General features: G+C 35.6%; 2 protein-coding genes across 2 annotated transcripts in view; both read right to left on the reverse strand.

Moving 5' to 3' along the window:
* The window catches only part of LOC134546260 (plasma membrane calcium-transporting ATPase 4-like), a 155,388-nt gene that overhangs the window by 78,098 nt on the left and 50,172 nt on the right, over nucleotides 1-27,118 (reverse strand). Inside the window, exons 8-10 of the mRNA XM_063388962.1 lie at nucleotides 5,925-6,127; nucleotides 4,845-4,951; nucleotides 3,013-3,145 (exon numbers count right to left, since the gene is read on the reverse strand). Coding sequence (XP_063245032.1) covers nucleotides 3,013-3,145; nucleotides 4,845-4,951; nucleotides 5,925-6,127 — 443 coding nt within the window. The remainder of the gene's footprint in view (nucleotides 1-3,012; nucleotides 3,146-4,844; nucleotides 4,952-5,924; nucleotides 6,128-27,118) is intronic.
* On the reverse strand, nucleotides 20,280-27,021 carry LOC134546261 (uncharacterized). Its single transcript, XM_063388963.1, has 2 exons — nucleotides 23,944-27,021; nucleotides 20,280-22,453 (listed from the first exon to the last, which is right to left on the reverse strand). The coding sequence occupies exons 1-2, from the start codon at nucleotides 24,086-24,088 to the stop codon at nucleotides 21,615-21,617; spliced, it is 984 nt and encodes a 327-aa protein (XP_063245033.1). The 5' UTR covers nucleotides 24,089-27,021; the 3' UTR covers nucleotides 20,280-21,614.

Raw genomic sequence — 27,118 nt, forward strand, 5'->3', positions numbered from 1 at the left:
GACAGGGGTGAAAAAAAACGGACGTTGCGGAAAAATTTGGAATCGCAAAATCAACTCTGTCTACTATTCTTTCACAGCGGGTTACGTATGAAAACCAAGATCTTGCGTTGCCTGATAGCTGTAAGAGAGTTTGTACGGCTTATGCATTCCAGAGCTTCAAATATTCCAGTCTCTGGAAATGTTCTACAAGAAAACGCTCGTGAGTTAGCTCTTAAGATGGGCATTGAAGATTTTCAGGCGTCAGGGGGTTGGCTGCATAGATTCAAAGCCCGATGGAACCTTAGTACACTTAAGGTGTGTGGTGAGGAAGGTTCAGTAGACCCGAAAATTCAAGATGACTGGATTGAACGCTTGGCAGACATTACATCGGGTTATGATAAAAAAAAGACATATTTAATGCTGACAAGGCTGGCTTGTTTTTTAATCTTCTGCCTGACAGGACATTAGGAGTGAAAGGTGAGACTTGCCATGGAGGTAAGAAGAATAAGGACAGGCTAAGTGTGCTATTCTGTGCAAATAGTGATGGCACACAAAAACTGGACTTGCTTGTTACTGGTAAATTTGCCAAGCCCAGGTGTTTTAAGAATATTAAAATGCCCTGTACCTACAGGAACAATACTAATTCCTGGATGACATCGTCTATATTTCAGACCTGGCTAAATTCACTTGATTCTCGTATGGGTCTTAAAAACAGAAAATTTTTGTTGTTTTTGGACAGATGCCCAGCACACAATGTTGAAACCTCCAAACTAAAAAAATGTAAAAGTTGTGTTTTCCCCCCCTAATTGCACCAGCAAGTTGCAGCCTATGGACCAGGGTGTCATAGCCCAGGTAAAACAACATTACAGGAAGCAACTGGTCCAGTACCTTCTGCGGCAGATGGACAACAAAGAAAGTGGATCAATTGTCCCAAAATGGAACATCCTGCAAGCAATGCACAGGTGCTGCTTTTCATGGAACAGCATTTCTCCATCTGTTATTGCTAACTGCTTTTGTAAAGCAGGCTTTCGCTCTAGCAGCCCTCCACCTGCTAGTGCTGAAAATACTGAAGTGAAAGTTACCCACTGTGAATCTCTGTGGGCACAAATCGGCCAAACATCGTCAGAGGTAACCTTTGAAGAGTTTGCTGTGATTGACGATAATCTCGCAACCTGCCCACCCCAATCGGACGAAGCTACGTGTGAAGAAACATGTGAATCAGAGGTGGATGAACCTGAAGCGGCTGAAGAGGGCGAATGAGATAAGAAAGAAGTAAGCAATGCTATATCTGTGTTTGAAAGACTTTTTATGACATGTGATGAACTTGTGCATTATATGCCTAAGCTTCAAGAAATCTAAAAGGACGTGTTAACATACAGTAGAATCCCGCCGATGCGACCACCCTCTGATGCGTCCATTCATTTTTACGACCGTTTTTTGAGAAACCGTGAAAAATTTAAGCAGAGAAAATTGAAAATTTGAGTAAAATCGGCTGAAAAATAAGTCTGTTACACGTCTGTAAGCAGGCAGGCATACAAAAGACGGCTAAAAATAGATACCACCCCTCTAGACTGTCCACGCAGCCGAGCTCGGCGCGTCCACTAACGCACGAAAAGCCTCGTGCCGTCTCAGCTGTCATGTTATCTTACCCGCCCGGCGACTTGACGTCATACGTGACGCTTACCTCTCCCATCCCCTGTTAATTCTTCAAGGCTCATCTCCCTCCCAGAGCCACAAACCATGTAAAAACACCCTCCCCCCTTTTCCAACTAACATTTCAACACATTCTCTCCCTTATTTCAACCTTCTGCATGAGAAACTGTCCGCATCCTCCTCCCCTCCCACACCGCGTGCGACAAAAGCCAGGTAGTAGAGTCCATTCTCGGTAAAATAAATATTTTTATGGGCTTATACGACTGTCCTTCGCCGTTAATAAATACTTATAAGTTTACGTTATTATGATACAATTTGTTTATTAGTCACACAGCAGTTTCTGCTGAAAAATCACTAATACCTCGAATTTTATTGAATAGAAAAATTTAGCAGGGCCGTAAATATATTTATTTTACTGCATAGTTACTTTTCCATCTGCATTCCAACGTGTTTTTTTTCTTTTTTACGCTGCGAAGGGACATGGAAAAGATAATTGCTTGAGCTGTCAAAATAAACATGGCTGATGGCAAGGGCGGGAGCGAGCGCATCCTGTCGGTCTGTCGCTGTGATTATCTACTCCAAAAACATGTCACAGAATTTCAGGATAGCATTGTTCTTATATCTTTCGTTTATAGCCGAATGTTTTCTACCTGATCCACATAAGTTCCTTCGCCACGTTTTGAACGAAAATAACAACCAGCCAGCTAGCATAGCCGAACTCGTGTGACGCGAATTCATTTAGCGCGAGTATTTTTTGTATTTGGATATATTTGGGAGGGGGGGAAAGGGGGGGCAAAAATTGGCCCGAATTCTCTATTGCAACCATTCCGTTTATAAGTCAGTTTTTACGGGAACCGTGAGGGGTCGCATCAGCGGGATTCTACTGTAAATGAACAATAATTTCAAAAAACAAAAAGTGAGTGAAGATTTTTTTTCAAAAAAATAGTTTTTTCCTTAATGGATGGATTGGTATGTACATATGTATATGTACTTTACAGCTGTTTGGTTTCTGTATTTATTGGTTTGAAATTGTGATCAACAATGTCTTATGTACTTCTTTTAAGTTCATATACATCCTAGTAATGTTGTTTCATGTGTTTATCAGTATACATATTATAACAATGCTTATCTTTCAGTATAAAGAACTTCATTATAACAAACTCAACTATTTTTTGGTCCCTTCATGTTCTTTATAGTGAAGCTTACCTGTATCAGCACAGCTATAATCTATTTAATCACTCCAGGCAAATAACTCGGATGGTTTCTTAAAGAAAAAGTCCCTGACTTTTGAAGTATGTATCTCTAATCACCTCACTGTGAAGACACACAATACCAAATACCTACCTACTCAGTTTTATAAAACAAAATTAACTAACTAACCTCTATTTTGGATGTGTAAGAGGAATTTACAGAAATTGCTTGCACCAGCCTTTCACCAACAGGTGGAGGAATGTCTGAATACTTTAATGTCTTTCTCCTTTCCCCACAGATGTACGAGTCAACAACGGTCATCCTGAAAAAAATATTGACAATCAATCAAAACTCTGTTAGAACAGCTAATACATATACTCCACACATTAATTCCACATAGCTCCATATCTTCTATCATGAGTAATGTACACGTGAAGAAATTTCATGAAGTATCAATTACAACTACCCCAACATTCTAATTTGGAAAAGGAAAACAGAGCCCTAATTAAAAAAAAAGGTGCTAGTCAAATACTTTTCCCCCCCCCATAAGAGCATATTTTTGTCAAAATAATTTGTTTCCAATCACATAAGTGTGCTTGTTGACTACCATTTTAATCAAATAACTGCTCCCATAAAAGTCTATTTACAGTACTAATTATGTATCTACATACATTTTAAATACATTTAAATTAATTTTTGAATTACATTTAAAGAGTAAACAATCTAAAATTAAATTACAGTGTAAAAAAAGAACGCATTCCCGATGTAGATGCTAACAAGATCTCAGAATGACAAAATAATAATGTTTTTAATACAGAAGATTGGTTGAATTCTAAAAATATTAAAAGAGCATAATCTTAACATTTTATATTAACATGAAAGATTATTTAAGTAGTTGATATAATTCTGATACTGTTGTTTACTAAATGTATGGCTGCCACAAATCGCTAACAACGTTGCACTAACTAATCTATCCTGGTAGGCGCGAGGTTATCCAGAGATGCTGCTGACTTGCGTTATGGCACAATACAATCATTGGCTAACACTTGGACATCTTGAGACATTTCCCATAGTTTAAATTTGTTAATAGGGCTAAAGTACATAGACAATAATGGAAGTGAATAGCTATTAAGTAAAGTGTTAACTATTGTTTGTTGATTTGTCATATTATTAAATAACTGTAATGATTCTTATTCCGTAACTATCACATTCAATTCTTTTTGAAGGCCATCACAAAGGACTATCCATGTTTTGTATTGTAGTCCATGGTTGATGATGTTTATTAATTTTAATTGCACTAATGGTATGTATGATGAACAAATACAAATAATAGTTTGTTTTCAAGTTAAAAATGCCAAAAATAGTGTTTTGAATCATACAAGCTAATTGTTTCACTACTGTTCCCGAGACACAGTAATGAAATACTTGTTGCATGGTTAAAACACTTAGTATTATTTATCTTCTTGTTAAAAATTCTAAAATGGGTAGTTAATAGCACAAATTACTTAACCTCAACAGTGCACGTTGGTATACAACAAACTCATGATGTAAGCTACGTCAAAATATTCATAAGTTGAATATTCGCCACTTCAAAGTGTTGGTATTTGAAGTTGAATTAAATTGGTATTTGTATTCAAAAATTTTAATATTCACACATACTTACTCATATCATGTTTAATAAATGAAATACATATTTCCCCATGACAATTGTCAAATTTTAAAATTTCTTAACATTAATTAGCAGGTACATGGTGATGATTCAACCTATTTGGTTAATCATACACAAAATATATCACAGTCTGTTGCTTGGTGTAATAAACCAGTTAGGACTGCATTATTACAATTCCTGAAACTGTTTGATATATAAACTTAGTATGCTGTTAGAGGAAGAAGATGGATATTAAAAAAACTTTACATTAGATGTTTATGTATACTCAAAGGGAGAAATTGAAGAAAAAAAAGGGCCAATATAAATTGCATTGATTGAAAATCCAAGACTATTAAAAACAAAGAGACTGCACCTATTAGTTGTGAGGGTTCCCGTCTTGTCGGAGCAGATTGCAGTAGCGTTTCCCATGGTCTCACAAGCGTACAGATGGCGCACAAGGTTGTTCTCTTTTAACATTTTCTGTGCACAAAATACATCCATCACTTATTTTCATACACACAAAATAAAACTAAGTACTATTGTTCCCAAGTTTATAAAAACTATTAGCATTATAATGTATAAAACACAATACACAAGGCATTTGATACAAGCTAATGTGATATATATAGCTTTATCCAACAATAAAAAAAACAACAGAAATAACAAGCCACTATTAAAAAAAAGACAATAAAACTATAACACACAACTAAAAATTTATAATTACAAAGATTAAGGTTATGCTAAAAACATAAACTATAAAAATAATTTCTCAAAAAAGTTTTTTATGCAATGAAACAAAATCTGTGTTTAAAATGTTTAATATTTAATAACATTCATTAGTCATTACTTATTTTTACTGATTATGTCTTGGGAATATAAAACCCAGGAGGACCATGCAAACATGTCTGTAATAACACATTGATATTTAACAATAATTTCTCTGAATTCACAGCAAAAAAACCATGTAAAATAGACTTCATGCTTGCTAAAATATCTGCAGGTAGTACACTGTGTTTAGGCTTGATTTGGAGGCAAGAAGAGGTCCTAAATGCACTTACATGAGTCTCAAATATTTTTGCCAACTAAAATAATTTGAATATTTCAATATAAAACCTGATCTTAAAAAAATTCAGAAAAAATTCAATTTAACAATGTAATAGATATGAACCTATTACCTAGAATCATGCAAGTTCCTTCAGATCAAGATTTTGTATGTGTAAATTTGCCACAACAACTTTGCAAAAGAGCATAAATACAGTTTTAAATTTTCAAAATTAATATTAAAATAAATATTTTCCTGGCAAACCTGAAAAACAAAAGAACTGAGAGATATTATAAATTTAACTCCCAAGAAACATATGCAACTAGTTACTGTTGCGTAAAAATACATACGACACGGTGCATTTGTGAATTTTTAACCAGCCCAAAGATTGCTCCTCTGGAAAACACTTACGCCCACAGAATAAGCCAATGAAAGCGTGACTGCCAGAGGCAAGCCCTCCGGTACAGCCACAACCAACACCGTAACGCCGACAATCAAGAATCTCACAAATTCTTCTATGTATGTCATTTTCCATGGCTGCTTTTCGTGCACAAACGTTTCCACGCAAAACCTGATCACCAGCACGACAAATGTGAGTACAGCCACTGCAGAACCTGCAAAACGCACACCACGAACAACTGTAGCTGAACTATGCACAGATTATACTCCTTGAAACTGCAATCACAGTGTCCACAGCCCACACAAATCTATAGTAAAATTACCCTGACTTTCTTGACAAATTTTTTTGAAATTCCTCGAATAATTTTTTACATCATAGATAATATGAGTGTCATTCCATGTCAAATCAACACACCCATTTTACCTCACCATTACAGGTTTTGATGAAATTTTGCACAGATGTTACCTCCATACAGACTAACAAAAATATAAAATTTTAGAATGATATATTTATTCATCCATTTTGAAAATATTGCTTTGTAAATTTTCGAAAAAAAACACTCAAAAACGCACGACAGCCATATTTTAAAATTACCATAACTCTTCTCCAAATTAAGTTAGAAAGGTGAGACAGGTGTCATTTTGCAGCATTTAGTATGGCCCTTCATGTGATATATAACACAATAATGTCTAGAAAAAAAAATTATTTTCAAAATAATTTTTAAAATTTAAATAAAAAAATTTTGGAAAAAAGTGCATTTTTTTTTCAATTAATTCTATAAAAATTTTGTACAAATATTAAAATGTCTACAAAGTTTCAAAGTGGAGAGTTAATGGGTTCATAGTAAACTGAATTGAAAACAAAGGCCCTTTTTGTCAAACCTCAGGTTAAATGTTGGCAGCAAAGGAAAGCATAACAGAATACAGTAAAATCTTGTTGTAAAATACACAAAAAAAATCAGATTTTTATATTCTGTACACTGAAAGTATCTTAAACTGAACAATTTTTTAATTAAATTTTAAAGGGAATTTAATTTAAAATGAGAAATACTTTATGCTGAAGTACAATATAGGGCAAGATTCCCCTGCACAATAATTTAAAATGAGAAATAAATTGAAGAAAGGAAATTAGCACTCACATGTTTTATTGCAATTTTCAATTACAGTACTTGAAAAATTCCTCATTGGTTTTTCAAATGTCATTTTCAGATAATACATAAATTCTTCCAGTTGGTGTCACAGGATTTACTGTACATAACACATCTGTGAGAGGAATCCATAATACATCTGGTTTCCCTGGATAAGAAAATGGTCCAGCAGGGTGGATAAATGTTACTTTCACTTCATAAATTTCTTCGTTTTTATCCATAACATAAGCTAGCCACCAGTTCTTGTCATATACAACAGCAGTATAGCCCTTTACGTCTCCTATTTGCGGTTTGTCTAGTGATCTTGTAACAGTTACTTGTGAAGAATGTGTAGCTCCAGAAAATATTTTCACAGTAATTTTTGATGTGCTTGAGTCAACAGGTATAAATGCATGATATTGCTGAGTTCCTTGGATGGTAATTGCCTGATTGAAACGATATTTTAAAAATATTTCTGACTATGTAATCCTCTTGTGTAGTGAAAGTGAAATTAATACCAGAAATATTTTCTACTGCCCATTCATAAAGTTGTAGATCTGGTTTTTGTAGGGCCGTTGCAAGCTAGCTTTAGCTGCTAATCTCTTAACCGTACCTCCAACTCCATCGCAAGGCTCTTTACCGTGAGCTGTGGCTGAAAAATGCCATTCAGCTGATATGTTGAAGTCTTGCTTGTGAAAACACAAATTGATGAAATTTTTCTTATTTTTTTATTGGGCAGCAGACCCATCTGAAAAGTAAAAGAACTTATGAGGAACATTTTTAAATTTTGTAATCAAAAAAGCAACCAAATTTCTTTGAAATATGTAAACAGCAACTGTATTGTGCTCTAGGCAGTCAGAAATTACAACGTAGTTCAAATGTTCAATTCTTTTTTCTCCTTTATAATATATAACAAACAGGTGAACTGTGGCATGTCGCTTAGTCCAGTGGTAAGTCTGGGCTTCATCTTGTACTACCATACTGTAGTTTTCTGAAAAGTCGAGTGTGATGGCAAATTCAGATTCTTTTAAATTTTCCTTTAAGGCCGTCCCTGGTCCAGCGACTTGATAGGGAATTGTAGGTTAAAAAGTGTTTTCTACATCTTCTACAATTTTTCAAATAAAAATTTCGTAATTGGCTTGTTTGCTGCAGTTTTACAACAGAAATCATCTGTCAGATTAATATTGTAGATAAAGTATTGATAAGTATTTTATTTTACGTTTTTAAAATTAAGGAAAACCGAAAAAGTGGTCTAAAAAACAGGCTGTAAGATATACAAATATTTAGAGTCTGCAGAATTTTTCCTTTTAAAGTAAAGATAAAAAAAGTAAGCGGTGGCATACTGCTAACTTTATTAGAACAAGAAATATTTCGTATTTTGCATTTTCAGCTATTTTTTCTGGCCGCGAGTAGGTTCACTTGCGCCTGTCTTGCGCGCGGGAGCGTGCAGCCGGCTGCCGTGTTGCCATCACTTCGGACCCATCCTCGGCTAACGGAATCTGACCCCACCTCCTCCGTGCCAGTAAATAATCTGAATGGTGCGGAGTACTGTGTCAACGACGAGAAGAAAGCTAAGAACAGTGCTATCAATTCAGAGATGCATGGATGTGCTGCGAAAAGCTAAAGGTTTGAAGAGAAGGTGAACCCAAATTTTTTATAGTTTTAATTATTTCTTCCATTTACTGTAAAGTGTGTTTGGGCAAAAAATATTTTGTGCCATAATGTGCTTTACAAAAACTTCCAATTTTTTTCAATTTGAAATGTAGTCAAGTGACGCTTTGCAAACTAAACTATCCTGATTCAAGAAATGCGATTATTTTTATGTAAGTGTAAGTTAGGCAAAAAATCCTCAGCTTAAAAGTAAGAGTAAACAAACAGTTCTACGTGGAAAATTATATTTGGTAAGCATGAAAACAAGTTAATTTTCAACCGACTTAAAAAAAGGAGGTTCTCAATTCGGTTGTATTGCTTTCATTCACGTGAGTATTATACTGTCCAAGCCAAATTGTTAGTTACAATTAGCCAACTTTTAAATTAATTGCTGCTTATAAAAAATATTGTGTCTTACAATTCAATACATATTATTTCAGTTCCTATGTGTAAGACTTAAAAAATTAACATGGCTACGTTGGGTAATTCAACCCATATTCAGCGACAAACTTAATTTCTTAGCACCATTCGTTACTCCGTCAATAATTTTTACTTAATTCGTCTACCCTGAGAATCTCAGTGCACTAGCTCTGAGATAGCAAAAATTTGGAGATAGTTTCTCTCTTCCCCCCCCCCCCCCCCCTCCTTTTTTGTTGGAGTTCAAGACAATGTGAACCAAAAGTGGAAACTTGAAACTTGTACCTTAGATAGGTTAAATATACTTTACATATTTTGGAACAACTTAGATCCGTTGTGCGAAAAGTTTCATAATAGATTTCATACTTGCATGCTAATGTTTACATTAAATAAAAGGCTCAGTAGATTAAGCAGCCGGTAGGTACATATACCATTGTATTATTACATAACATTTTAAGTTGTTCTGTTCTTCGGAGGAGAAAGAATAATTGTAAATTTTTAGACGACTTTCTGCATGTAACTTAAAGATAAATCCCTTTATCAGGCATTATTTTGTTTTTACTTAGGAAGCTACATTGAATGAATCCACATAGCAATGAGACAACAGTTTGAAAATCTTATTAGTTGCCTAAAAATGAGTATTTTATTTAATTTTAGTATACCAATATTAGTCACAAAAAATAGAAAATGTATTGGGGTGTGCGGATATTCGTAAACACGAATAGTTGCGCAGTTATTTATGAACTATTCACATTCGGAAGTCGAATATCAAAGATTAAAATTGCTAATATTTACAGGCACATCTGTAGTTGCTGGTTGTTACTCAGGTGAAGCCAAACTTCTCTTTTTTCATAAGATATTATAGTCATCATTACTTATTTGCCGATATACAGTAGACTCTTAATCATACGACACTTCGCGATTCCAGGTAAAAGCATCGTTATTGTCATTTGGACTAGTTTTGACCATCCTCGATCTAACCTAATAAAACATTTTTTTTTCTTGAATCCGTATTCAACCTTCTCTAGCACGAAAATAATACACTGTTATATCTAACTATTTATTTCCCTTAATAGATGGCTGTCTTATGAAAAAAACACTGATAACCTACAAGTACATGTAGGACCTGAATTGATACCAAAACAAGCCGTGACACGTGACCGTTCGTCTGGCAGCTAGCATCTACGGGAACAATATCAGCATTCAAATAATGCAGGGTATATTTCACGCAATATTACCTCACACACTGTGTGTATGGCAGTCCTCACCACCGCTATGTGCCCAGTCGTATTGTGACGCTCCGCAAAAACGGTTGCTTTTTTCGTTATAATAATAATACGTGGAAGTAAAAATGGCAGTTACAGTTATAGACCTTGGTTTCTACCTACTGATTACTTTTTGGTAACCAATGAACATTTTAAGATAAACACGTTTTAAATAGCGAAACTAAACAGATTTACATACAAACACATTTATAAATATACGCGTTACAAGATGATAACACCATCTCTTAGCACTCGCCACCCACGACCGTGCTACCACATTCGTGAAATGTCAGCCTTCACTTGACACTCCTGGAAAGAGATCTACAGAACTATCAGGAGATTGCCGCTACTTTCGGGCAGCTGGAGGAATGTCTGCCTCAAGTGGTGTGGGTATGTACGTGTGAGGACGCCCAGTGACAACACGAAACGAAGCGCTGAATCTCAACAGTGGGCCGTTGACCTTGGGTAGCTAACACAAGCTGGCTGGTAGTATAGTTCTCTTGAAGAGGATCTCAACACGCAGCACCCATGAGTGCAACAAGTTATTTTCCAGCCTACTTCCTTCAAATTTTACAAATTCTCAACTCCCCCCCCCCCCCCCCCCCCCTCCGTTATTCATTGCGGGCATGGAATTTGGATTTTAATTTTAATTTTAAAAAGTACAACACTGCACTTTTTAATATTTATATCTGAGAAATGTGCATATTAATGATGTTTACATTGCTTCAATAGGTTAATAAACATGGTACAATTTTCACTTTGTCTGCAAAAGTTAATATAGTATTACTATTTTCACTACATGTGTTCTGTATTGTTATGTATCTATCTAAGTGAAAATGTAAGATAATTTTTCGACCTTGAAATTATTCGCAATAAATTAAAATAAATTCATGTTCGATTCAAAATTTTCGACCACCAAAATACACTATTCGCACAACCCTATAATGTGATAAGATTTGTGTAGTGAAATATGTGTACATGTGATTTGCATAAGTTTTCTTAACGCTACTACTACGATGGTTTTTTTTAAATTTAGTTTCGGCAAAGACAACTTTCCAAGAAAAGAAAATGATAGAGAATGGAATAAAAAACTAGCTATTGCCATAGGAAACGTAGAAAATGATACACCACATATTAGTGTCGTAGGGGACGGCGGCTGGAATAAGACTGACTGACATAGTTTCAATTTAAGTGGAGTGGTGTGTTATCTTCCTGTTTACACCAATGCTTACTCTATAGTCTGTTGTTCATAAAATAAAATATTTCAGTACTTATAACTTCCAGTCAAAATGTGCATATTAACTTTTTTTTCTTTTGAAGAATTGCATTATCAGAGCCGAAACAAACCAACTCTTGTACCTGGGAGTGAAAAGGAAGTATTGCTTCGCATGCGAATTTGCAAGACTCAAAGACAAAAAGGTGAATGAACATCTTTTCTTTAAAAAATATAGTGGTCCAAGCACTGTAATGGAACAAACTATAATAGTAGAAGGGTTCTGCGGGAGTGTTGAGCAGCACTTGTTAAAATACTTACTTTGGTGACGGAGATTCAGTGTTTACTCTAGAATAAAGCAGCGAGTTCCTTACGGAAGGGAAGTCATAAAAATTGAGTGTGCAAACCACATTGTAAAAAAAACCCTTTTTCACAAATTTTCCAGAAATATGTCATTTCCACCATCTGCGCGTCGTTTGCTTGAATCAAGAATAGTAAGATTAAAATCCGGCGCGGCGCTAGAAAAGCAATCGAAATTGCTGGAACAACTCTTGTTGGTACATCTATCGTTCGATTGAAACTTGACATAAAAAATGGTCCACATCATGTATTCGGTTGTCACGAAAACTGCCGTGTAGAATGACTTGATGTAAGTTTTTGGACATACGCCATTGCTAAAAAATTTAGCAATGGCGTATGTCCAAAAACTTACATCAAGTCATGCACTCCCATTGCACAAATCTTTCAAAGATAATGCCGTGTAGAATACTGAAAAAGAAAAAAATACCAATGAAAATTTTGTGACATTTGTGAAAGAGTCGGGGATTATGAAAGCTATTGAAAAGGCTCTTGATCCTATGGTAATGAAATCTGATAGACTCGTACTTAACAAAACTAAAAATCAGGTTGAGCGATATATGAGTATGTTAGCTAAGTTTTCAGATGAAAAACGGGTAAACTTTGCTAAAAGAGGCTCTTATCACGCTCGTTGTATGGGAGCTGGACTGGCCCATGTCAGAGGTCCAAGGTGGCACTTCATCCCATGGAAAAACAAATTTGGTCGAAGCCCAGGAAAATACTTCCAAACAGTTTTAAAAATTAGCTGTCTCCAGTATGAAGATGGCCCTCCAAATAAAAAGAGACGACCAAACAACACTCCTGGTCCTGATTTGGAGTATGGTCCAAGTGCTGAAGACATGTGTCCTGAAGACGTGTTGAGTCCTGAAGAACTTGATACAAAGATGAAGTTTATCCTCGAAAACCTGAATCGGGATGCAACAACATTAAAAAATATTCATGAGTTGGAAAGAAGGAAGTACTGTTGGTCAACACGAGAACACTAAATGGAGGGATGCTTCTATGAACAGACTTAGAGCATATAGTTTCGGTTTTGTGGTAAAAAGAACACATACATCCTGTCACTGTCTAGTAAAATAAATTTTGTATCACAGGGAGATAAATTCCAAAGCCGTTCAGTTTGGACGAGTTAACGAAAATGTGGCTAAGAATATGTATTCCAAACTAAAAAATGTAGAAGTCGAAGATTGTGGCTTTTTTTTTGTACACCCAAGCTTTTCATTTCTCGGAATATCTCCAGATGTACTAGTGGCAGACTATGGTTTGCTGGAAGATAAATGCTTATTTTCAGCTGGGGACGATAAATTAAAGGACTATATTTCAAAAAAGAGAAAAAAAAACTTTTATCGAAGAAAAACTTTGATTTGCGTCTAAAGAAAACCCACTTTTTTTCTTTTTTCTTCTTTTTTAACCAGATTCAAGGTCAACTTGGCGTCTGCAGTAGAAATTATTACGACTTTGTAGTTCATACGAAAAATGATTTCCATGTTGAAAGAATTTTGTTCGACAAAGAAATTTGGGAAAAACTCATGCTGTCAAAGCTACAACAGTTTTTTTTTGCGGAGTGCTTACTTCCAGAGATAGCATATCCATTAAATACCCGAAGACTAAATGCGCGAGAGCCTGACTTTGTAAAAGAAGCTCAAAAATCACTAAAGAAAAACATAAAACAGATTACTTCAGTTTTGGTTTCCTAAATGTTATGCATGTTTTCTTCTGTTTTTGACATAGTCCTAATATAACAGTATAGGCCTTATATAATATTATGATAATATTTTGATTGTAAAAGCAATACGATTTTTTTTTTTTTTTAGAATTTGGGTTATCAAACACATATTTGATGTTTATTTGTAGATTAAATTCGAAATTATTATAAATTTATATAGACACCTCTTTTACTAAAGTAATACCTATTATGTGTATCGTAGCAGGTAAAGTGCTTGAAAGACTATAATTTCTCTGTTTAAAAACGTATGTCAACATGTTCATTTCAATCTTTAATGTTATGCTAAATTATATATAATTAATATATTTATTTAAATAGTACACATATTGTATAAATTTTTTAATGGTGTCTTTCAACGGTATCATTAATGTACATACATAAAAACTATCTTTGTGAACTCTCTGTAAAATTACACAAAAAAACTCTGGCCAGAGTAGCATTGTTTAATACAGCATTAAATTTTGTATAGTGTTTGTTCCTGTACATTTCAGGAAGTATTTAAGACATTACTTTATTAAAGTATTTAGTACAATTAAAAAAAAGTTATTTCTTATCGAGTGAAAGGTTTTTTAATCGATTAGAGTTATAAGACTGGGAATAATTTTTTTTATTGTTTTCGGTTTATGCTCGAAATTAGACCATAAAATCATACCCGGGCCGAGATTATACATCAGAATCTCTCGCTATAAGCCACTCTTCAAATAGTAACTAAATCCCAAAAAATAAATTGTTTCAGCGAAGAAATTGTAGTTGACAACTGTTTAATTGAAAAGGTATGTAAAATAGCACGCGCACAGCATGTGAAGGCCGTGGATCCCGGCGGAGCTGGTGTCTGGCCGCGAGGAAACATATCGGGTAGCAGGGAGGCAGATAACCAAGGCACTGCGACAGCGGCCAGCGCGCGACTGACGACTTGGCAACCCCGCGCGCGGAGTAAGCCTCGCCGCAGCCGAGCGCTGCATATTCGCAACACCCGCGCGCTCTACCGGATAACGACTGACAGGACTGGCTCTTGTATCCCGTTAAGTGATTCATGAAAGAGGTCTGTTGTTTTGCAATAAAGTCATGGCGGACTAAGAGTGACAGCTTGTCACATAGTAAATCTATGAAATCTGCTGATGATTTTTGCAGTGTCTCTAAATTGCAACGGTCAACTGAAATCCACTGCCGAAATGTGATCTTTCGTATCAGGTGCTCTTCAAATGACTTCTCAAGGACGGTCCGTATTGCTGCAGTACCAGGACAATATGTACAATGTCCAATATTGCAATCTATTGTTGGTGGATTGCATACCATTTTTGGTAGGCAATGTTTGTAGGTTTTGAATTCTCCAATTGTTAAATAACATAATCTTGCATTTTCAATCATCAATTTGACATTTTGATGGATTGTACATACACACACTGCATGTGTCCCACTAGAACCCGCTAAAATACAATGCTTTGGACGAAGCTCCGCAAATTTTGAAAAACCTATTTTAATATTTGGTAATTTCTCCTTGAATAAAGTGTATCCCTCTTTCAGATTGCACAAAATAAGTCTTTTCGATATTTTTGATTTATTTTTATTAGGTTCAGTGACTGTTATGCAGTCTTTAACACCAGGCATCGCTCTACTGACTTCATCATTTTCATAAAATAAATGGACAGCTTCAACTACATCTTCTGAGAGGTGTTTGCCTGGTTTGGGGTTAAGACTTTCTATCTAACATTCCTTTTTCAGCCAAGAGTTTTTTTGATTGTGTACCATGTAGTTTGGCGCATCAAACTCTCACATTATTTTTCTAACTCCCCAATTTGGTGGTAAACAGGTTAATATCATTAACTTCTTGCTCCTACTAATAGAACTCAAGAAATTGGCTTTGAGGTTTTGCAAAACTGATTCATCTAAATCTTCACCAACATCCTCAGAGAAATTATCTGGAAACTCAAAAAGTTTCCTTTTGATTGTGGAGTCTATTTTAATTTTTCTGGTTGCATAACTTTTTGATTTGAATTTTTTCCTATTAATAGGAGATTCTCCTAGCCCTTGTAGAGAAATATTTAATGAACCAATCACCTCTGAGGATGCAGAAAAACTGGGATCTTTATCAGAATCTGAACTTGATTCGTTATCCTGGTGAATAGAAGAAGCAGCAGCAGCAGTTTGTAATGTTGTAATTTCTATTCTACAGCTATCACAAATTTTTGCTCCCTTTGGCAATCCAGAAAACAAACTGCACATCCAACTAGTAACATTCCTTAATTTTCTTTTTTCCCTAATGTTGTGATTGCTTTTTTTAAATTAATTAAAACACTGTAACTTCAAAAATGATTCGCTGAGGGCCATTTCTTACCGTAAACTGCCCACCTTTTCATAGGGTTTCAGTCACTATCATGATGAACACATTACCTTTTTAAAAATAAATATCAACATTCTCAATTCAGAATGCATAAACTCCACTAATAATATAAATCAAATGGTCACTTTTTATAAATGCTTAGCACTGATACTTGTATTAACAACTTTGATACTACATCAGAACAATACAGATTCCTAGCATAAACTAGCTGAAACCACTACTGTACAGTACTCTGAAAGAGCTAGGGGGGAATCCCAGGGCAAAGCAAGGGTATCACAGAGCTAAGGGAATCCCAAGGCAATGCAAGGAGAATCCCAAAGTAAGGAGAATCCCAAAGTAAGGGGAATCCCAAAGCTAGGGAAATCACAAAGCAAATTGAGGGGAATCCCCAGTAGCTGGATGCTTGTCTGAACTAATTTTTGAAATCCTGTATCAGAGACAAGCAAAGTGTAACACTACAATTAATTACAATTGTGTTATTAGTGATTTTTAATCAATTTTATGTGTTTATACTTTCAACATAACTTATTATAGTTATAAAAATGGTTAAATATCATAATTGGGTAAATATGGTATAAATATGGTTACAATTACTAATTAATTTTACTATGAATCCATTAACTCTCCACTTTGAAACTTTGTAGACAATTTAATATTTGTACAAAAATTTAATAAAATTTTTTGAAAAAAAAAAAAAAAAAATGCACTTTTTTCCAAAATTTTTTTATTTAAATTTTAAAAATTATTTTGAAAATTATTTTTTTTCTAGACATTATTGTGTTACATATCACATGAAAGGCCATACTAAATGCTGCAAAATGACACCTATCTCACCTTTCTAACTTAATTTTGAGAAGAGTTATGGTAATTTTAAAATATGCCTGTCGTGCGTTTTTGAGTGTTTTTTCGAAAATTTACAAAGCAATATTTTCAAAATGGATGGATAAATATATCATTCTAAAATTTTATATTTTTGTTAGTCTGTATGGAGGTAACATCTATGCAAAATTTCATCAAAATCTGAGATGGTAAGGTAAATTTTTTTTATTAAAAGTGTGTTGATTTGACATGGAATGACCCATGATGCAATTTCCTGAACTAAATGAAAATCCAGCCTCCATCACTTCCATAGCTGGCCTAGATCTACCTCCAATTTATTTCAAAGAGAACCTTGTGTACACCAGTTTATAGTGTGTATGACTATGCAATAAAACACTATCTGAAATAAAAATACTTCACGGTCTGGGTACAGGAGCATAATATTTCCCTCTAAATACTGTCACTGGGGAATTGCCATTACTTTTTCAGGATTTCAAGTAAAATCGCTGATCAATCCCAACTTCCTTGACTTAATTCCTGGCTTTCTGGAATGCAGACACACTGAATTAAAAATGTTGGATTTAGGTGCATATGCACTAAATTGCCACTCAACATAGGTTTCTAGATCAAAGAACGACTCCGTACACTTTGCTTTGATATGCAATTGATGTATGCAGTTCTAAGTTTCTTGAAAATTCTCTTGCCTTTAATACTCTCGCCTGAGAGAGGATTTTATTTCCTGATAGGCTGCAGCTGTGGGCCAATCAGAACCTTCTTTTCTTTTGATTAGCTGGGCTGTTTGGCCAATCGTACACAATCTGTTTTTTTGTTGAATGCAGAGATAGATTTTTAGGATTTCTAAAGAGTGGTTCCCATATTTTGCTTAGTTTGTATCCATCATCTCTATTTATGTTTAATGGTTTTACAATTCATTGCTATGATTTTCTTGTATTAGGGGATGTTGACTAGATTGACTGGTTGTATTCACTGCTGTGGCTGGTTTCCATGGAGTGTTCTTGCTATTGCTGATTGTAAGTTTTCATGATTATAGTCAATACAAGAAAATAATAATCTGAGAAGCAGTATAAATTTTAAAACACCCATCAAACGTAAATAGAGAAGATGGATAAAAATTAAGCAGAATACAGGAACCACTTCTCAGAATTTTCAAACCCTAGCTCTGCAACCAACTAGACATATAGCCTCTCATTGGCCAAACAGCCCAGCCAACCAGGAGAGAAAGGGCCACTGATTGGCTAGCAGCCCAGGTCAGATTGGTCAAACCAACCAGCCAACCAAAAGAATGGAAGGTTTAATTGGCAATAGTTGCAAATAATCAGGAAGCATGCCCCTCTCAGGTAAGACTATTTAAAGGCAGGAGAATTTCCAAGGAACTTTGATAGCTACCCTGATAAAAGCGATTAGAAGGTCACCCAATAAGTCGGTGAAATCAACTTTAGCAATATAATTATCTTAAATTATACATGTTAAAAAATGAGAGAACAAGGTGTATAGAAAAGTAAAAAAAGTAATTAAGTTTTCCTATGATGGGAATTGAACCTGAAAATTTAAGGTACCAAACCAAACCACACAGCCATTTAGCTACACAGGCATGATGAATGAACGTGAAGAATATTGGATAATGAATAGTGTAATCCACGGATTGCAACATATTTTCTAAGTTGTGAACTTTAAAGTTTATAAAATGTTTTCCATTATAGTTTTGCTATCACAAGATTTGGCACACAGATACAGTGTTTTATCGCAGAATCGTCGCACGCGCGTAATAGTCGCAACCATATTTTAGGCTGTCAAAATTGGGATAAAAAAACTTCTCGCGTAAACGTCGCATGATGTTTTTGGTCCCGCTAGTAGATGCCGAATGCTTTGTGTAGGTATCTTTTCCGTTTAAAACGATGTATTTTTAAGTAGAAATCTAATATTTATTCGGTCATTACCACTTACTTAATAAATTAACGGAAAAATACGACGTTGTTTGGCGTGTAAATTTTCTTATAAAGACGTTTTTAAAAGTTATTTCCTTTCTCTGATTGTCTGCGTCGCCGCGGTGTAGGTGTAATATAAAATTTAATTTCGGTCATTACCACTTATTTATTTAATAAACAGAAATACAAAGTTGTCTGACGTGTAAATTTTCTTTTAAAGACGTTTTTAAACGGTATTTCCTTTATCCGATTGTCTGCGTTACTGCGGCGTACCGCTTATAAAAATGTAGCCAGCGCATCATTCATGTTTGGTTATGTTGCTTCCCGTATAGAGCGCGCGCACGTAGTCTAATATCGATATCTCGCCGATTGGATGCAACGCGCGCTCTCTGTCAGGTGCCGAGTTAACTACATTTGATAGCCCGCATTCTTTCGTGGCAAGTGTGTACTACGACATGTTAGTTCACGTCAGATTGAAGTGGCTTGCGTTCGCGTTAAGAGTTTTTAATGTTGAAGAAAGGTTTTTGTTTAAGGAATTATTAATATAGATTGTTTGGCATGCTCTTGTATACTCCGCCTTTTTTTTAAAAATAAACATACTTTCCATGAACGGGTTTTGTTTTTATGAATAACTTTACCTAACAAAAAAAATTTTTCCGCACAATGGTCGCACCCCTACTTTTCAAACTTGATTTTAGAATAAAATCTGCGACGATTATGCGAGAAAACACGGTATGCTTAGTATGTCCCCCGATGTTCATTTACACAAATACATACAGATTAATGCAACCACACACAACCGGCTATCGGGAAAACTTTGACTTGTGAGTAGAGCAGCAACCCACATGCATACCTGCCAACCTATGAAAATCTGAATTAGGAAGATTATTAAACACAAATAAAATTACCAATTTCGACAAAAAAATTACCTATATGGATACAATGCAGACTTGTAGGGTTGTGCAAATGTTCGGTATACCGAAACCGAAATAAAAATTTTGCTACTTCCATTTTCAATTTCGGTAACAATTTCATCTGTCGAAGTTCGTTTTTAGCGAAATATTTCGAGCCAAACGAAAGTTCAATAGCTTACCGAAGTTTGTTTGTTATATTTGAAAAAGAACTTGTAATTTAATAAAAATGTAATGTCTTTATATGATTTGCATATGTTATTACTAATAACGTAACATATGCAAATCATATAAAGACATTAATTAGAAAATAAATATAGTTTAAAAAACTAAAGAAACATGCTTTTAAAGATTATCAAACTAAAAAGTAAAAAATAATTTTAAAATTTAATTTATGACAATAGTATATAAGCAATACTAGTATAAATGAGAAAAAAGCTTGAGGCACTTTGTGCCATATTTTTTGTATATTAAGCGCCCCATGCTTTTTTCTCATTTATACTAGTATTGCTTATATACTATTGTCATAAATTAAATTTTAAAATTATTTTTTACTTTTTAGTTTGATAATCTTTAAAAGCATGTTTCTTTAGTTTTTTAAACTATATTTATTTTTAACTTTTTAGTTTGATATTCTTTAAAAGCATGTTTTTTTAGTTTTTTAAACTATATTTATGTATAATTATCATAGGGAAATGAGTTACCGACACTACCTATCACCATCTGAGATAACTATTTGGAGTTGCAACGTCACAAAGAAATGGTAAAGTCTCTCCGAATCATTTACAGTTAGATGTATGGATATAATCTTAGAATTTACCGAAAAAAAAAAAAAATTTTTTTTTCGGCGTGGCCGGGAGTAGAACCCACGATCGCTGAATCCGAAAGCTGACGTCACAGAAGTCGCGCGCCTTAGGCCCTCCTCACACGGGGATACTGAAGTTGCCTACAAAACGATCGCTGGTAGCCTGGAGACTAGGCAACTGTGTGACTGGGTGACTCTAGTCGCCCATTATCTTCACACGACGCTACTAAAATATCAGAGACTGGGAGGAAAAAATGCATCGTGAGTACAGCCCGAGTATCTTGTGGAACCGTGAAGTGCCTATATATTGTATGTAATGTCCAGTGATAACAGCAGTGACGATAGTGATATTGTTATCCAATATTATCAACATTATAGAAAACGAAGTAGGAAAAGATTGTGGGTTCATCCATATATAGAAAGGAACATTAATTGTAGATTATTTGTCGCGGCCAAAGAATTGCAAGAGACAGACTCAAAATTCATCGCTTTCTACAGAATGACGAAGGAGACTTACCAAATGTTAACGGAAATTGTTACACCTGCGATGTATTATAGGGATACCACTATGAGGGAATGCGTGAGCCCCGGTGAACGATTGCTGATAACTTTGAGGTAAGTAAGTTAAGAAATACAAATTATTACGAATTTTTGTTAAGGCACTTCTAAATGTTTCCCTTCAACACAAATCTATTTCTTTCCAAGTATTTTAACGTATATACTGATGCTTGGCGAATAAAAACAATGTATGCATTTTAACTTGAGGCCGCAATTACTTATTTTATCTGTGGAAAATGGCTGTTGTATGGATCTTAAGAATGTGCACTTTAACGTTAACAGGTTAAATAATCTAAAGTTATTTATACCCAAGTATTCCAGTCAACTGAAAGGTGAAAGTATAAACATATCTTATGCATAAATTCATTCCAATGTTTAATTCAAATATACCTAAGAAATACACATTCAAATAATGTACTGCAAAAGAAAAAATGTATATATATAAACTATTTAAAGAATACCCATTACACAAACATTCAAATCATGACTGTAAACACAAAAATAAACAACATAATAGAGATAAAAACACGTACACCAAAGTTATATGTTTACACACCCAACAAAACATCACATCACATTATGTTCCTGCTCATATTGTAAAGTCTCTTGGATGACTTCAAAATACTGTTGCGTTTCAGTATCTTGTACTTTCTGTGGAATAGTTTGATTTCCAGGCGACGAACAAATTGAAGCATTATCTGTAGCCAACGATGAATGCGTGGAAACACTGTAGGAGTAAGTTGGGGTCTGTTGGTAAGCTGGTACGTGTTGGTGCATGTCTTTTGGATTCGTGATGTCATCAATAAGCTGCAGAACCCTACGTCGGAATGATTTCATTTGTGCATCTGTCAAAGGTTCGATTTCTGGTAAAAGGCTTAGAAGAAACGACTTTTTTACTTGCCTATCATCGTTTGAATTCGATTCAAGTTTCCTTTTCTTTGCATTCATGTATTCCATAAAGGACTTGTCCACTTCCGTCACTGTTTGCTTTTTACGCTTTGATAAATTATCTTTTGGGTTGGAAAAGGGATCATGAGTCATTTGTTGGGAATGATGAGCATGTTCTTGCGAGAAGTCAGTATTTGGCAGCATAGGTGAAGGAAGGGAAAGTTGTGGTGTTGTAGTTAGTATTGCGTTATCTGAGATATATTCCTCCTCTTCAGCCGCAACGTCTTCCGTATTTTGTGTTGGGTCAGATGAACTGTGTTCCAGGTTTTGTTCATTGATGACTTCTGGCAAATTCCCCGATGGTGTACCAAGCGTTTTTATGAATGGTAGGGTAAATTTCATTGCCTCCGATAGATAATATGGTTTCTTATTTTTGGAACTTGAACCACTTGGAGGTGGCTTTATGTGACGGACAAAAACTGAACGGAGATTTTTCCATTTTTCTTTGCATTCGTTAACTGAAAACAAACAACATTGTTCACATAAATATAAATCGTTGCAATGGATGAATTCCTAACTAATTTACAGTAAACAAAAAACAAATACAAAAGTGAAGTAGTATTAAGTATAATCCAGATATATACAACATATGTTTATTATTTGAAGAAAAAATATATAAATGGTACATGGGGAATGTATTATGAAGTAAAATTTAATTTAACTTTGTTGCAGGTATTTGGCAACAGGAGGTACATTTGTATCGCTGTCGATGTACTTTGCTAGAGGAGAAAGCACAGTTATCAACATCATACGAGAAACTACCAAATTAATTTGGGAATCGTTGAAAGAGTCCTACATGCCTGTCCCAGGAGAAGAAAAGTGGAGAATGATAGCACAGCGTTTCTATTCACTGTGGAATTTACCCAATTGCTTGGGTTCATTGGACGGTAAGCATATTCGAATAGAAAAATTACCTGGAACTGGCTCAAGTAACTTTAATTACAAAATGTATCACTCAATAGTGCTGCTGGCTAGCAGTGATGCAGATGGTTTCTTCACTCTTATTGAAACTGGCTATGCAGGTAGAAACAGCGATGGAGGAGTGTTTCGCGCATCAGCTGTCAAACACTGGATTGCAAATGGAGGACTAGACATACCACCGCCTTCACGATTACCAGATGACGACAATGAGATTGACTTTCCTTTTTACTTTGTTGGAGATGAGGCCTTTCCATTGTCACAATATTTGCTGCGTCCTTACCCTCAGAGAACACTTGATGATGTTAAAAGAATATTCAATTACAGATTGAGCAGAGGACGGAAAACAGTGGAGTGCGCTTTCGGAATGATGGCAGAAAAGTTCCAAGTGTTGAACACTGCTATTCGCTGCCGAACTACGGAAAGAGTGGTTGATGTAATAAAATCTGTCTGCATTCTTCACAACTTCATTCGGAAAAGTGAAGGTATTAAATATTTTGCTGGTGAACCATTTGGCAACTCAGAAACGCCCAACATCAATCCACAGCCACTAGAAGACCTAACGTTACATGATCGGTCTACTGCTCATGAAGTGCGGAATTACTTGGCAAACTATTTTCTAACACCCCGGGCTTCTGTTCCATGGCAGTGGAAATACTGTTACAATAACTAATTAGGTATTAAAGTATTTCATGTGTTTTTGTAGGTTACTGTGAGTATGACAACAACTTTGAACATGTGGTAAGTTTTATCGAAGTTCGTAAAAACCATGCGTAATTCCCTTGGGAACCAAGAAAAGATATCAATAGAAAGTAATTTTTATACGTTACAAACGTTTTAGAATAAGGTATTTCTTCGAAGGACGAATAACCATTGTATAAAAACTATATTTCTTTTACTAATAATGTATTTGTGAGATACTAAATATAAAACATGCTGTTTACATATACATTTTGGTTTTTCACAAGTTAGTTTATTATGATAGATATTTTATATCTAATTATTGTTGTTTAAGATATTGTCAACTTACCTGTGAGTTGCACTTCTTTTGCGACATCATTCCATGCTTTGTCAGTCACATCCTTTTTTGAATACCCTTTCAACTTGTAGTTATAGAGTTCTGGGTGTTTCTCAACTTCGTTTACAAATTTGATATTAAACGCCTGCTCGCCCATTGTTCGCTACAATACAGTATCGCGCCGCGTAGGCTACTGGAGTAGCGTGGAGACCAGCATGCTGAGTCGCCGGGATTTACGTTGCTTACGACTTCCAGTCTCCGCCACTCCAGTATCGCCGTCTGAGTGACGCCATGCCTATCTACATGACGAGTCGCTCGGTCGCCGAGTCTCGCGGTATCTAAGCAACTTCAGTATCCCCGTGTGAGGAGGGCCTTAGACCGCTCGGCTAACGAACGTAATGAAATTGGTGGGACATTTTACAATAATGAGCCACTCACTCTTAGTCGAAAGAGTTACAGACGGACAGACAAACAAACATACAGGTGAAGCTAATATAAAGCATGTAAAAAAAAGATTTCCGTTAAGATTAATTTCCGTGGTGATGAAAAAAAACTCACGTTAATGAAAATACTGTAAAATCATAATGTGAACAAACATGGCCGATAAAGTAAACAAAATTCAAACGTGATTACAGTAAGCCTAGGTATCAAAACAAAATCATGCAATATTTGAAAAATTACCTGATTCATTTGCTTTCAAACAGTAGTGTAGGTACTATATTCGTAAAACATTCATTCCAGAACTGTTAGTACACTATTTAGTATTTACTGTATACACATAAACAAAGAACGTACCTACTTTTATTCGCGCTCGGCCAAACAAAAACATTGTCGTCGGCTTTATTTAAATTTTACATACACTGTCCAGCATATAAAATCCTCATAATATACAGCCAATTAGACAAAAAGGTCAACAAGTCACAACCACTCAGCAGCAACCATTTGTTATGTTTTGTTTTGACGATGTCCCTTTGCCTGGTCTAGGGTCTACAGCTTCCTGAGCTAGCGATGTGTGACGGTGGTGCAAGATTGCGGCCGTTCCGCAGTAGTCACGTGTTTTTTCGTCAGTACCATGCACGTGATAAATATATTATCATAGATTGCGACATTGTGTACGACTGTAAAGAAAATAGTCTGTGCGCTGAAAGATCTGGATTGATTCTTGAAATTTACGAGTGACATGGGGCTGTGTTGTGTGGTCTAGGGCGGATGTTGATTATATTAAATATTACATATCCTATTCTTGCGTGCCTGATGCAACACGTGGTGATCATGAATGAAACAACTCGCGCAACTTTTAAAAGAAAGAAGTCAAGTTTTGTGTGCTTTAGTGCATCTCAACCTTAAACTGGAGTAACACAAGTATTTTATTGGTTCGTCATCGATAGAAAATTTCAAATGACATTTAAGGTTATATCTTATATTGTATCCTGCTAGCATGTCATCAAACATGAGTTTATGAACTTGTCATTTTTAGATACATCAAAAGGCACGAAAATGATTTATGTAATAGAATTTATTACTGAGAGCAAATTTTGGGGCACTTTTTTTCTTTGTTAATTAAAAAATTTCGCTTAACTTTCGTTAAGAATAGATTTATCTCATAGAAAAATTCATTTTCGTTTCACTTTCGCGAAACTTGATAAAATTTTCTTTCACTTTCATTTTGTGTGGATGAAGTCACTTTCGCACATCCCTACAGACTTGTACTGCTAAAATACAACTAAATTACAAAAATCACCCACTATCAAATAATCTATAGCTACATTAAAAAATATTTGTGTGTTGTTACCTGTTGACTGTGATACTTGAAGATCAGCACAATATTTCACACAAGAATACAACTCAGAATCTATTTGGCTTACAATAAGAATCTTGCCAGAAAATTAATATAACATAGTCAAACAATGTGGATTATAAGAAAAAAAATAATAAATAAATGCTTAGCTAATTTGGAGCACTGGAGCACTGTGGCTTTAAAGAAGAAACTGTTGCCTTCTTTGCCCTCTTTAAGAACTCAGGACTAAAATTTTGTTCATAACACAAATTTGATTTTCTTGTCTTCAATATTGAAAGGGATTCTAAAGTGTCACTGGACATGGAGGATCTGAACTGTGTTCTGTTCTTTTTCACCAAACTGAAAATCCTTTCACATTCCGCACTGCTGTGTGGAATGGAAAGTATTGACAGCATTATTCTACAAATTTTATCATATTTCAAAATACCATCAACTCTACGAATTCTGGCTAACTTAGTCCACTTCATATCTTCACTCTCTTCCGTGGCAACAATGCCCGAAATATCATCAATCTGAAGAGCTGAGAATTGTTTTGTCACTTTATCCATAACTGCATCTCTTGATTCGCCTTCTTGAACAGGAAGAATAAAAGTAGAGATGGGATTTTTGAATCTTGGATTCGTCGAATATACCGAATCCTATGGATTCGAGGATTCGTAGGATTCCAGGTGGGATTCGAGGTGGGTTTTTAAGAGTTTTACCGTACATACTTGTGTATAGCACGTCCTTTTTTCCCTCAAGGTAAAAAAAAAATATCAAGGATTCGCGCTATACAGGGGGAAAAAAAGGTGAGGGGGGAGGCGGGGATGCGTTAACTGCCCAGTGATGGCTGACGTTTAAAGGGAAAGATTGCAGGAGAGTGCGTTTCTCAACGCTCACTCTTCCATCACTCTCTTCACTTTCTCTCTCTATCTCGTTCTCCATTCCCTTTTAGTATGGCCCTTCCCCTCCGCTGTAAATCACTCTGCTCACACACACACACACGTGCGCGAGCAAGCTCGCACATCATGGTCTCTTGTTTATTTTTAGACCTCCCCCTCTACAGAAAGCCAGTGCAGCAGCTAGTAACAGTGCCGGGTGGAGAAATGCCACTTCGCCACTTGTCGCCTCCAGCGAGAGAGAGAGAGAGAGAGAGAGAGAGTGCATGTTGTCACCAGTCCCCCGCCCATTTCCTTCGCTTCCTCGTCCCAGCAGCTACCTATGAGTCATCTAGTCCTCCGCGCCAGCTTAGCAACGTAGCGTGACGGGAGTGGTGGTGTTTAGTCCTGTCAACTGTCAAAATTACTTAATGGTCATAGTCCGTTCCTGACAGCCTCCCTCCCTCCCTCCCTCCCTCCCGACCTCGTACCAGTTGTGACGATACAGCGCTTCATTATATTCCGTTTACAC

The sequence above is a fragment of the Bacillus rossius genome, chromosome 1 (assembly GCF_032445375.1).
Source record: "Bacillus rossius redtenbacheri isolate Brsri chromosome 1, Brsri_v3, whole genome shotgun sequence".
NCBI classification, from domain to species: domain Eukaryota; kingdom Metazoa; phylum Arthropoda; class Insecta; order Phasmatodea; family Bacillidae; genus Bacillus; species Bacillus rossius.

Coding starts and splice junctions, on each gene's coding strand:
- LOC134546261 (XM_063388963.1), bottom strand. CDS start 24,088: ATGGGCGAGCAGGCGTTTAATATCAAATTTGTAAACGAAGTTGAGAAA. Junction 22,454..23,943: donor AAAAGAAGTGCAACTCACAG/GTAAGTTGACAA, acceptor GTTTGTTTTCAG/TTAACGAATGCAAAGAAAAA.